The sequence below is a fragment of the Rutidosis leptorrhynchoides genome, chromosome 1 (assembly GCF_046630445.1).
Source record: "Rutidosis leptorrhynchoides isolate AG116_Rl617_1_P2 chromosome 1, CSIRO_AGI_Rlap_v1, whole genome shotgun sequence".
NCBI lineage: Eukaryota > Viridiplantae > Streptophyta > Magnoliopsida > Asterales > Asteraceae > Rutidosis > Rutidosis leptorrhynchoides.
In genome coordinates, this window is record NC_092333.1 from 634,435,770 (window position 1) to 634,448,209 (window position 12,440).

The following is a 12,440-nucleotide window of genomic DNA, read 5'->3' on the forward strand; positions in this document are numbered from 1 at the left end:
AAACTGCTGTTAAAAAATGATCAGTTAATTAAATATGAATTATGAAATATGGTTGAAGGTGTAAAGCAATTTTCTGTTAATTTGTATATACATGATCCGATAATTTATATTTACTTTTTTAAAAGTATTTTATTAAATGCAACACACACTAGACACGATTTTTGACAAGATCATATTATGCATAATATGTCAATACCATGTTTTGAACCCATTATCTAAAGCCTAAAGGTCAAAAGGGCACTTAGATACCGTCAAAACTTAAAACAACGTTACCAAATAAAAAGTAAAATAATAAAAAAAAAAAATTAAACAAATCATAATATTTAAAGTTTACTTATGTTAGACATATATTTCATAGTGATAGTGAAAGACTACTTACGTTAGATATATATTTCATAGCAATAGTGAAGATTTTGAATATTTAAAATAAGAAAATTTCTAAGAGCTACGTTTAAGCATATCATATAATAATCGTTGCTATGAATAAAACTAAATATAAAATTGTATAAGGAAAATTGATATTAAAAAACATATTTATGTTTTCAAATTAATTCAACAGAGTTTTAAAACTTAAATATAATATGGTTAAAACTAGCTTAAAGTAGTCCAATACTATTATCATTTAAAATAATATTTTAAATTTAAAATTAAATTAAACTTTTTGTCAAATAAGTATTAAATTTAATTAAATAATTATTAGCTAATTAAACTTAAATTATGAAATACAGGGCTGTATTATTATTCCTGATGAAACGGATTTGCAATTGCAAATTCCAAATAGTGTAATGAAGTAACAATATTATGCCTACCACATTCGGCCAAAACTCAATTCAAATCGCACTTGTTCAATTCTTACTACTTAGATAGATCAACCTAACATCATCGATCTGATTGGATCGATCGATCGAAATCAATGGCGATGGCTCGGATAAGCTCTGGCCTCGCATATCCTGATCGATTCTACGCAGCTGCTACTTACGCCGGATTCGGTGGTGATTTCCCTTATTCATCTGCTGTCATTTCCAAATTCTCAAACGACGTCGCTCTGTTGCTTTACGCTTTGTATCAGCAGGTTTTCTAATTTCTTCTACCATTTCCAATTGCTCAATTTTCATTAACTGATCTGACGTAATCAATTACTTGTATTCTTAACTTCATTTGGTTAGGGTTTATGACCTTGTGTTTTCTCTATTCATGTATATATCAGCCAAATTGGGGATTTATTGATTTATATTGAATGTTTTGAAATTCAAATGTTTATATTTTTGGTTATATGATCAGAAACTGTAGATCTATCTGAATAGCAAATTGTGCTCGCATTAAGTACAATCTCTGATATAAGGAAGCTTGAATGTCTGCATATATGCAAATTGAGCACCTGCATTATTATTTTTCTAGTATTTGGCTATACAATTAAAGTGAATACTCCTTTTTCGATCAAGGTGAGTACTACTTTTTCGTGAGATTAAAAGTTGCATAAGAAATGAGGTAGCTGGAAAGTAACTCCATTTAGAAAAGGATACTAGAGTTCAGATTATTAACTTATTCTTATTGGAATGGGGGTATGACTAATGTAGGATATAAATAAACTTCAAATGCAGCTATTGAGACTTTTCGTTCATGATGTTAAAGAAATGAGTGCATCATGACACTATACAAGGATTTCATAATTGTCCCAATGTGAACATGATGGAGATATTGGGATTTGACTAGTGCATGACTAGCTTTAGATTACGATATTAGAAAATTTCAACATTAGAAGGTGATGATAGTGGATTTTCGTACTTCTAGTTTGTTTTAATATGTCAGTTTTAGTAAAACTTATGATGATAAAATCTATTATGCAGTAAATTACAATGCATTTTCTTGCCTAAATGATCAATCATCTCACTTAGATTAGCGAGTATGAATAGTGTATCAGATCATATCACACATTAACTATTAACTATACCAAATTGTTTGCCGAATTTATGTTTGCACCCACTCACTAGCTTATGGTTCACTTATATACAACAACATTCACCACATTCTAAAAACATACGCAACTACAACTCCTCAAACATACCATATTTACTCGAGCTCTGTTTCATGTGTGGACATAAATGAAGGAACTTTGCCATTTATCAAGCTCTTATTTCAATCTTCTCTCAGAACAAACATATACCACCGTGGATCGGTTGTTGACCGGCCTTTTCAGCAACTTTGGTCTAGTCGGGTCGGGCTACCTCCCAACTCCTACTAGTCGGCTAACTAGGCCGAATCATACAACACTGGATAAGTTCTTCATGTATGTCTTTAGTTTATCCTCCCACCTACGTCTAGGTCAACCTCTACTCCCTAAGCTGTCAACCTTGAGGGCTTCCACTTTATACTCGACGCTAGCGGTCTCTTCCTTATATGTCCAAACCAGCTAGTCATCCTTCTCTCCACTCATTAATGATACTCCCAACTTTTTGTTTCTCTTTAAAAACTTCGTTTGGGGTCATCTCTAACATGGTTTACCTGTATCATGTTTGATATTTGATTACTTCCAATGCAAATGTATTTCGTTTTTATCCATCTATTATCCGATATATGTACTCACCTACATGCCTATTACTTGTTTGTCACATGTACATGTACATGTATGCATATGCTTTGTCTTTCCGACTATCCCAGAAATTCTGAATGCTCACATAGTCTTTGCGATATGCTACTGATTACTTAATGCGTACCAGCCTTTTGTCAATGAAGTTTTTTTTGCAGAATTTTAGCCTAATATTTGGAGTTTTTAATTTTAAATCAGGCAACTGTAGGACCTTGTAACGTACCCAAACCAAGAGGTTGGAGTCCAGTTGAACAAGGCAAATGGACAAGGTTTGTTTATTTTAGATACCTAATGCATCTACCTTATCTTTTAGGCCTGGACCAAATATACATCAGCGTTTTCTCTATGCTTTCCAGTTGTATGTTATCTAAGATTGATACAAATTTATAGCATGCGTTACTGCTCTTAACCGAAATCACAAGACTTTTAGCAAGATCGGATAAAAGAATATATATAATGTCAGATCAGTATTTATGCTGATATGCAGAAGAAAACATATGTCTGATCAATATTTATGCTTATATGCAGAAGTAAACAGATGAAAAATGGTGCATATTTGCCCTTTTAGTGTGGAAATTACCATAAAGGCCTCAAATGAAGTTCACGTTAACACTGTAACTTTAAAGTGATATCTATATTCTGAGAGGACATAACATCTTTAAAGTGATCGAAATTTACAACATCTAAAAAGGAAAACATGCTGAAAACCAGGATAACTAATAGTAACTGTAGATTTTGAAAATAATTAATCGGCAACATGTTAATATTCATGTGATATGGGTAAATAGCGTAGCCAGTTTGCTGGACATGAAAGTGTGTATATATATCCGAGGTTGATGGCAGTTGTGGAATCATAAGTTATAATGAAGATAATGTTAGTAATTTTGTTGGTCAACCAGAATTGTAATTGTTTACTGCTTTCTATCGCAGTTGGAATGGTCTTGGAAACATGGCTTCTATTGAAGCGATGCGTCTCTTTGTAAAAATATTGGAGGTATCCTTAACTTGGTATTCATCTCAAATTAAAATAGCATGTTTCAAGACCTTGATTAATTTGTCTTTCATTTATCCCTCAACCAGGAAGAAGATCCAGGATGGTATTCAAGGGTATCCGACTTTACTTCAGACCCCGTAGTAGATGTAGAGATGAATGTAAGCTTCTTCTAACTTGGTTTATCGTAAATTGTGATATAATATTTCTTGTAGTTATATATATGCAATAACGATGGTTTAACTTGGGATATTGTGCATTTGATGTAGCATAATCATCAGACAGAATTACCCTCTAAGAATGTAGTCAATGTTCCTGAAATGAAAACTATTCCCACTGAGAATGGCAATCATGTGGAAACTCAGGATAAAGATGTATTGGTGGATGGGGTTGGTTATGTTGGTGTGTATGACCAATGGGTTGCACCTGCAGTTTCTGGTCCACGTCCCAAGCCTCGATACGAGGTAATAATTTGTACTTATGGTTCCCATTAAAGTTAAGTGGTTCCTTTATCCTTCATCTGAAATCTGAACTTAGTATTCACATTGGCAGCATGCAGCAGCTGTTATTGATGATAAAATGTATATATTTGGTGGAAACCATAATGGACGTTACCTAAATGATCTTCAGGTATGTGACTATATGGTCAAAAAAACAATGCTGTTATTTTCTTTTTCTTTGTACTAGTTTTGGTCCACAAGATTTCTCTATGTTGTCTATATAACTATATTGAGTGAAAGTTTTCAAAAACAAACACAGACACAGACACACACACATTACCATGAGGCGTGAGCAATATTTGAATTGAGGGATGAGTGTCTTTATTACCTGGTGTCAATGTTATCATTTTCTCTTTGAGTTTGAGATAAATCTACCATTTTATTACTGCTATTGGTTTAGTTAGTTAGGTTTACGTGAAGGCGTGATAATTTTGTGACTGCACCCTCAGTTCTTGTGATAATTTGTTGCAGACACTTGATTTACGAAATTGGACGTGGTCAAAGGTTGAAGTCAAAGCAAATCCCGAGGCTCCTCTGACAGTAACTTCTTGTGCTGGGCATTCTTTGGTTAGTATCATCATATATAGATTTTGTTCATGGAATTGATTTGAGATGCTTTTATGGAACTTGTTTATTATATCCAACCATAATATCAGTTTGACCCATGTGAACTTTCACCATTGTGTTGTATATTACGAATGTTTATAATATTTTGATCTGTAGATACCATGGGAAGGAAATAAGCTTTTATCAATTGCTGGACATTCAAAAGATCCTTCTGAAGTTGTCAACGGTTTGTGTGAATTTGTTCAGAGTTTTTAAATATTGTTGTTAGCTGCCCTCTATTAACAGTTTTCCCTTCTTATGAATTGTTATACTTATGATGTTCTTTTATGTATAATCTTAACAGTAAAGGCATTTGATCTACAAACATATACTTGGTCAACCATGAAGACCTATGGAAAACCGCCGGTATACATTCTTAATCTCTTGCCACTATCTGCAATACTTACATTTCAATTGTCAATAGACTTGATCACAATCCATTTAAATGTGCCAGCAAATCGAAAAGATTGATTCATAGATTCAGGGACATAATGTATCAATTACATGGAGTCATATGACATATCTGGACCTTATTCATTTTCTTATAACAAAATAATTCGTAATACAAGTGAGAAATCATACTGATATATTCAAGTCAAAACTTTTAGAATAAACCTATACTTAACACCGTACAAATAATTAAAAAAAGTATATTATACCAATGGTCTTTGTGATTTATATGAAATTACATCAATCGTCCGTATCTTTTGAAAATTACAGCAATAGTCCCTCTGGTTTTCATAAATTTACACCAATCGGCCTTATCTTTTGAATATTGCACTGATCATCCCCGACTTACCTAGAAGTGTACGTTTATGGTCCCTCCTATTAATAGACATTTTGAATAAGTCAAGGACCATCAACATACACTTTTATATAAGTCAGGGACTATCAGTGTACATTTTCAAAGATAAGATGTTTGTTGTCAGTGATAACCGCTCTAATTTTTCAAAGATATGGATGGTTGGTGTAATTTCATTTATACCACAAGACTCGCCTATCGGTATAATTTACTCTAATAATAATATGATGCGGTGTGGTTCAAATACAAGCATTTTAGTTGTACTGTACATGTTTCATAATGTTATATCTTGTTTCGTCTCGTTATTGTAGATTTCACGCGGAGGTCAATCAGTTACACTTGTAGGGAGTACCTTAGTTATATTCGGTGGACAAGACGGAAATAGAACTCTCTTGAATGACCTTCATATTTTAGACTTAGAAACCATGACCTGGGATGAAATCGATACACTGTAAGATATTTATTGCAATCGTTTGTCATTTATAGTTTATTTATCATTTAATCATAAATTATAATAAAATAATGAGAATCTATAATTCAAGGCATATTTGTTTTCTATTCATGCAGAGGTGTGTCACCTTCTCCACGGTCTGACCATGCTGCTGCAGTACATGCAGAGCGTTATCTTCTAATATTTGGTGGTGGCACACATGCAACATGTTTCAATGATCTTCATGTCCTTGATTTAAAAACTGTGAGATTTAATCATATGATATTTCATATTTGATGTTATCGCCATTGTATCTAAATTGTTGTTCATATTTATATGAATGCATGCTTCATTAGATGGAATGGTCAAGACCAAGTCAACAAGGAGAGATACCAAGTCCACGAGCTGGCCATGCGGGTGTCACCATTGGAGAGAGTTGGTTCATTGTTGGCGGTGGAGATAACAAGAGTGGTATGTATTGATATTATGAATTTTCAGTCCATTACTTCGTTGTGCATTCATTATAAAGTCAAAAAGGTCAATTGGGTCGAAAGTACTGTCAACCCAACTCGTTTTGACCTAATACCTAACTCTCTAGCCCCCCATGTCTTACTTTTTTTAGGAGTTTCAGAAACTGTCGTCCTCAACATGTCAACTTTATCTTGGTCAGTTGTAACAACTGTTGAAGGACGTGTTCCTCTTGCTAGCGAGGTATTTGTTTTGTAATATAAAGTTCTTTACAGATTTTAGAGGTCCTAAACTCCTAATCTGACGCCGATTTTCCATCTTTTCAGGGACCGAGTTTGGTCTTGAGCTCCTACAATGGTGAAGATATTCTAGTTTCTTTTGGAGGGTATAATGGTCGATACAATAATGAGGTACAGCAAGCCCCCCACACACTACATCCTCTGATGCACACACATGTTGCTTCAAAGGGTTCCCTAATTTGGTATTGGTGTTGACTAGGTCAACTTATTGAAACCCAGCCACAAATCAACTTTGCAAGCAACTAGGTTTGGAACGCCTGCCCTTGATAGCGGTTCTGGTGCACAGAATGCGACGAATGGCACTAGAGATGTCGAGTTAGAGTTTGAAACTGCCCAAGAAGCTAAAATAAGGGAAATTAGTATGGACAATAATGAGTCACAGGTAGCCGTTATGTAATTTGAATGTTGCTTACCATCAGCTAATATGCTCATTGCATATGTAAAGCTGACAAAACGTCCGGGTTAGCTGAGTTGCATAACGGGTCAAAGTGGATGGGTCAGGTGGGTTTTGTAGCACGGATTGGATTAACTGGAACACTTTCTGTCCAAAAACTTTAAAAATGATTTAAGTGTGTCAAATATGTCTACTAAAAATTATATATTATGGTGGCCACCATTTTTTCCTTAATAAAATGATTCCAAGGTTTTGTGCTTTACAAACACACTTTGGATCGCTTTGACCCGTTTGACGCCTAACCTGAATTAGCCCATTCAAAAATAAATGGTTCGTAGTTGCTATCTTTAGTTATACATCTGAAATCTGAAAAGCTTGATGCTACAGACATGATATTAATGATAGAGTGTTTATCCTTTAAACTCGTTTTAATTGCAATAAACTAAGCATGTCTGCTTTGTAAAAACACTGTTGTGTTAATATAATCTACAATTATGCAGACGAATAAAGCTAATGAAGTTAGTGAGCGTTCAATAGCTGCCCTTAAAGCAGAAAAGGAAGAACTAGAATCAGCGCTCAGCAACGAAAAGTCACAATCACTTCAGCTAAAACAAGAGTTGTTAGAAGCTGAATCTAAGAACACGGACTTATACAAGGTAATGCACTTCCAGTACTTTAATATCTGTAAAGTCCACCCAGTAGACCTGGAAATTGGGCGGGTTAAGTGGGTTGTATAATTTGTCAATTTTGGGTCCAATCAAACAAATTCTTTTTGTGCAGTGCGAAATGAGTCGGGTGGGTTGCCCGAAAACTCTATTTGTTTTAAATTGTCATTTTTATGATCAATTTGTGTGATTATGATTCGTCACTTTATTACAGTCAACAAAGTCAACAGGAAGTACAGGGTTTAAATTATACATAGTCTATAGTTCGAGGTTCAAGTGTAAATATGTTGTAATTAATTACAACTTTGCCATTTTTATTTTTTACTTTGTGCATCTTTACTAAAGATGCAGACTAGAATAAAAACAATTTTTGCTTGCTAAAATTCAGCTACACTTGCAAATTTTACAATGTTGCAGGAACTCCAGTCTGTACGTGGTCAGCTTGCTGCAGAGCAGTCGAGATGTTTTAAGCTAGAGGTTATTTGTTTCCCTGATGTTTCAACACATTTATCACACAATCATGTTTTAAATTGGAATCACATAATTTTCATTTTGAGTTAGTAATCTATAATTATAATTACTGGTGAATTATCAACAGGTGGATGTTGCAGAGCTACGACAAAAGCTACAAACGATGGACACGTTACAGAAAGAACTCGAAATCCTACAAAGACAAAAGGCTGCTTCTGAAGAAGCTTATGCAAAACAAAAACAGAGTTCAGGTGGAGTTTGGGGATGGTTAGCCGGGACACCACCTCCTATCGAAAAACCATAAGTTAAACAACTAGATACACAAGTGATTTTCATACTCAAAATCCCTTCCAATTTTATTTTCCTATAAAATTTATCTTTCCTTTGTCTCTTGACCATTGTTTGACTTGGCATAAGGTATTTAGAATTTTGTTATTGTCACAAAGAATATAGCTAAATGGTGGGGTCTATTTTTTCATTTTTTGTTTGGGATTTTGAACTTGAAGATTATATGGTTTCCGTGTTTCTTGTATTAGACTAATGATTATGAATTTATGATTATGGTATATAGCCATTTTTAAGTTGAGTTTCATTATTCTGTTGTACATGGTTTTGTTACTCTTCTCTGTGACAAAAAGGCGGAACATATACTAGTAAGGATGTGAATTCGCTAAATGGGGATTAATCGGCCGGAAACTTATAGTGATTAATTGGTCAAATTGGGCATTAATTGGTCCGAACCATACTGATTACTTTGACCAACCTAATATATATTATGACATATTGATTAATTAGAAAGATTTTAGAAACCCTAACCGGCCTGCTTTTAGAAAGGGTTTGATACATTGAATTGCAGAAGTAGATTCTCACTTGCAACACTGAAGTTTGCGATTTAATGAGAAAAATGTAGGGCATGCTATGAAGTATCTTTTTCTGAGGTAAGAAAAACTAGTTTTTTGAGATCTTCAAAAGATTCATCGTATTTGTTTATTGTCTAATTTTTAAGCTAAGAGTATGGCACACTTCTCGGTGCTATAATGACATTAGAAACAAACCATGAATACAAAATCAAGATTAAGATTCTAAGAAATCTTTCATCAAACAACAAAAACTATTTCCATCTAATCAATACATACAAGTGGTACAAGCTCCTGCTTCCCCGTCTTTTTTTTATTCCTTGTTGAGAGCGTTTTTCTTCTGAAAACGACCTCGTTTCTATATGAGTATTAGTTTTTTCGGAAGAAAAAAAAAAGTATCCCCACCTAAAGACTTTGTTATAAGTGAGGAGTGATTCGTACATTAATATATACATTTGACAGTGTTATACAGCACCATAAAGCATAGCTAGCAGTGGCGAAAATACATGGGGGCAAGGGGGGAGGGCGCCCGCCCCCGGTGGATTTTTTTTTCAGTGTTAAAATTTTGGGTTTTTCGACTTTGTCCCCGGTGGATTTTTATTCCCTAAAACCAACATAGTTTGCCCCAAAAACTACTTATTTTACCCCAAAACCTACTTATTTTGCCCCAAAACCTTTGAATTTTGCTAAAAATTCTCCAACTGTTGTCCAAAAATCTTCAAATTTTGCTCAAAAACCTTCAACTATTGCTCAAAAACCTTCATAATTTGCCCAAAAACCTCAATTTTTTGCCCCAAAACCTCCATATTTTGTCCAAAAACATTGCTGCGGTTTTAAATTTTTTTGCCCCCGGTGAAAAAAAATGTTAGAAAATGGGTATGAATTGGCTGTCTGAATTCGTTCTTGAATCGTGTGTTCACTTTCTCTATAAAGTATTTCGACCCAACGATTGTCTCGGTTGCACCAAATCTTTATAGGGTAAGACAAGAACGCAATCAGTGTTTTTGGCAATGAAATCACTGATCAAATTATCTGAGAATATGCGTGTGTTTTATGTCAGTATGAATGCAGAATGTGTCAAAAACGGATATCTAAAACTGTATATGAAACGGTTATAATTTGAAAGGATGTAACCCTTCATAAATGGGCGGGAAAAACTGTTATAACCCTTGCCTGAATACACTTTCCGCAAGGGGGCGCAGCCCCCTTGACCCTGCAATTGCACATCAATTAGTAGCCAACTCTTACGGGTGTGTACTCCACACTCTCCGAACCCATTGTTAAGTAAAACTAGCTAACCCTTGCATTCAAGTAAATCGCAACTAACTAAAATGCATGTTGGATAACACTAAAATCACTAACAAAAAATCCTAGTTCCGCCGCAACTGGTAGCTAGTAGTGTAGGAAGACAAAATGGTAATATAAATAAACATGCTAGCATAGGCTAGTACCTCACAATCATATGGAAATCTTCACTATCTTCTCTTCGTATTCATGGCTTCTTACAAGCTTCATGTTGTGCATCTTTCTGTATACTCTAAAATTGACAAAAAGATCGATCACGACAGGTCGTTATAAGCCTCCTCCTAGCCCTTCAAAACTTCCCATAATCGGGAACTTGCATCAAATACTAACCAAACCCCGTCATCAAGCTCTTTGGCAACTTTCCAAAATATATGGCCCTGCTATGTTAATCCATATGGGTTCAAAACCTTTTATAATCATTTCTTCACCTTCCATGGCCAAACAAATATTCAAAACTCATGATCACATATTTTGTTCTCGGCCAATTTCTAAGGCCACAAAGCGACTAACATACAATTATGTTGACATCGCCTTCGCACCTCAAAGTAAACATACCAAGGAGATGCGCAAGATATTGGTCTCCGAATTCCTAGGTCCCAAGAGAGCTAGATTGTTTAACAATGTCTTAATAACAGAGATCAGGAGCATGATTCATTTTTTATCATTGTCTCCAATAAACAAACCGGTAAACCTAAATGAGTTGTTTTTAACAACAATAAAAACAGTGGTTTGCACGGTGGCAGTTGGTAAGAACCATAGACAACAACCGGCTAATGGTCCCTCATGGGAAGAGATTGTTGATGATGTTCAAGACATGTTGGGTGGATCACTTGGCGATTTTTTCCCATGGTTAGGTCCATTTATCGACCGAATTAGTGGATTTGATGGCAAGCTTGAGAAGAGTTTTGCTAACATTGATGCCTACATCGAGACGATCCTTGAAGACCATCACAAACAATCCATTGAAGAACTAAGTGATGATGATAAAGATTTTGTTCATGCTATAATTGAGTTATCCTTCAAAGAGAATGCTTCTGGTTATCGGTTAACTAAAGAAGGCATGAAAGCACTTATAATGGTAACTAACTAGTCTTTTTTCATAGTCTTAAAATTATAGAAGTAGCTAATTACATTTAATTCTGAAGTTTAATAAGGTTGTGTTGTTAGATAACCAACTTATTTCATGGCAGGAAAATCATTAAACTTTTCCTAGTAACAAACGAACATTATATTAAGTACAGTAGAAGTTTACAAAGTTAGTTACCTTGGATAATTTTATTTTACAAGTTTGATTGAACTTTTTAACATAATAAGGTTGGTTATAATAAAGCTCGTTAAGTCGTTATTAATGTAAAATGGAAACTTTACAGAATGTAGTTACTGGAGGAGTTGACACAACGGTCACAACGCTAGTATGGGCAATGTCTGAGATCATTAGAAACACTAGAGTCATGAAAAACTTACAAAGTGAAATCCGTAATCACGTAGGAAGAAAACAAGAACTCGACATTACAAAAATGGCATACTTAAAGATGGTAGTAAAAGAGACATTGAGACTTCACCCACCTGCCCCATTGTTGATCCCACATCAATGCTTAAGTCATTGTCAAATTGGTGGTTATGATGTCTTACAAGATACGAGCGCTTTAGTTAACGTATGGGGTATAGGAAGAGATCCAAACATTTGGGGTGACAATGCAAATGAGTTTTATCCAGAAAGGTTTGAGAATTTTGATGTTGGGTTTGAAATGGCACCGTTTGGAGGGGGAAGAAGGTCGTGTCCAGCAATGAACACTGCTCCTGCAACTATAGAGCTCGTGATAGCGAATCTTCTTTACTCGTATGATTGGAAACAGCCTAACGAAGCGATGAATGGCGATTTGAATATGGAAGAAGAGGGTTCTTTGATTGTCCGCAAGAAATTTCCGCTTTACCTTGTACCCATCAAATATACTTGAGGAGATTAGTATCACTTGGACTCCAAAGATTACACTTCTTTAATTATAAAAGATGAATTCAAACAGATACACAATCAATTGTTAAATAAATACACAATCAATTGTAT

At 34.7% G+C, this 12,440-nt stretch overlaps 2 protein-coding genes across 2 annotated transcripts; both read left to right on the forward strand.

The window, feature by feature from the left end:
* The first annotated feature begins 764 nt into the window (after positions 1–764).
* LOC139885663 (acyl-CoA-binding domain-containing protein 4-like) lies at positions 765–8,770 on the forward strand. Its single transcript, XM_071869411.1, has 18 exons — positions 765–1,072; positions 2,786–2,856; positions 3,518–3,581; positions 3,668–3,739; positions 3,848–4,042; positions 4,131–4,208; positions 4,550–4,645; positions 4,802–4,871; positions 4,989–5,050; positions 5,798–5,937; positions 6,054–6,180; positions 6,273–6,387; positions 6,539–6,627; positions 6,711–6,794; positions 6,883–7,065; positions 7,578–7,733; positions 8,160–8,219; positions 8,341–8,770. The coding sequence occupies exons 1-18, from the start codon at positions 914–916 to the stop codon at positions 8,515–8,517; spliced, it is 1,998 nt and encodes a 665-aa protein (XP_071725512.1). The 5' UTR covers positions 765–913; the 3' UTR covers positions 8,518–8,770.
* A 1,762-nt stretch (positions 8,771–10,532) lies between these two features.
* LOC139849043 (parthenolide synthase-like) lies at positions 10,533–12,333 on the forward strand. Its single transcript, XM_071838720.1, has 2 exons — positions 10,533–11,453; positions 11,746–12,333. Exons 1-2 carry the CDS (start codon positions 10,533–10,535, stop codon positions 12,331–12,333), a joined length of 1,509 nt encoding a protein of 502 aa, XP_071694821.1.
* The last annotated feature ends 107 nt before the right edge of the window (positions 12,334–12,440 follow it).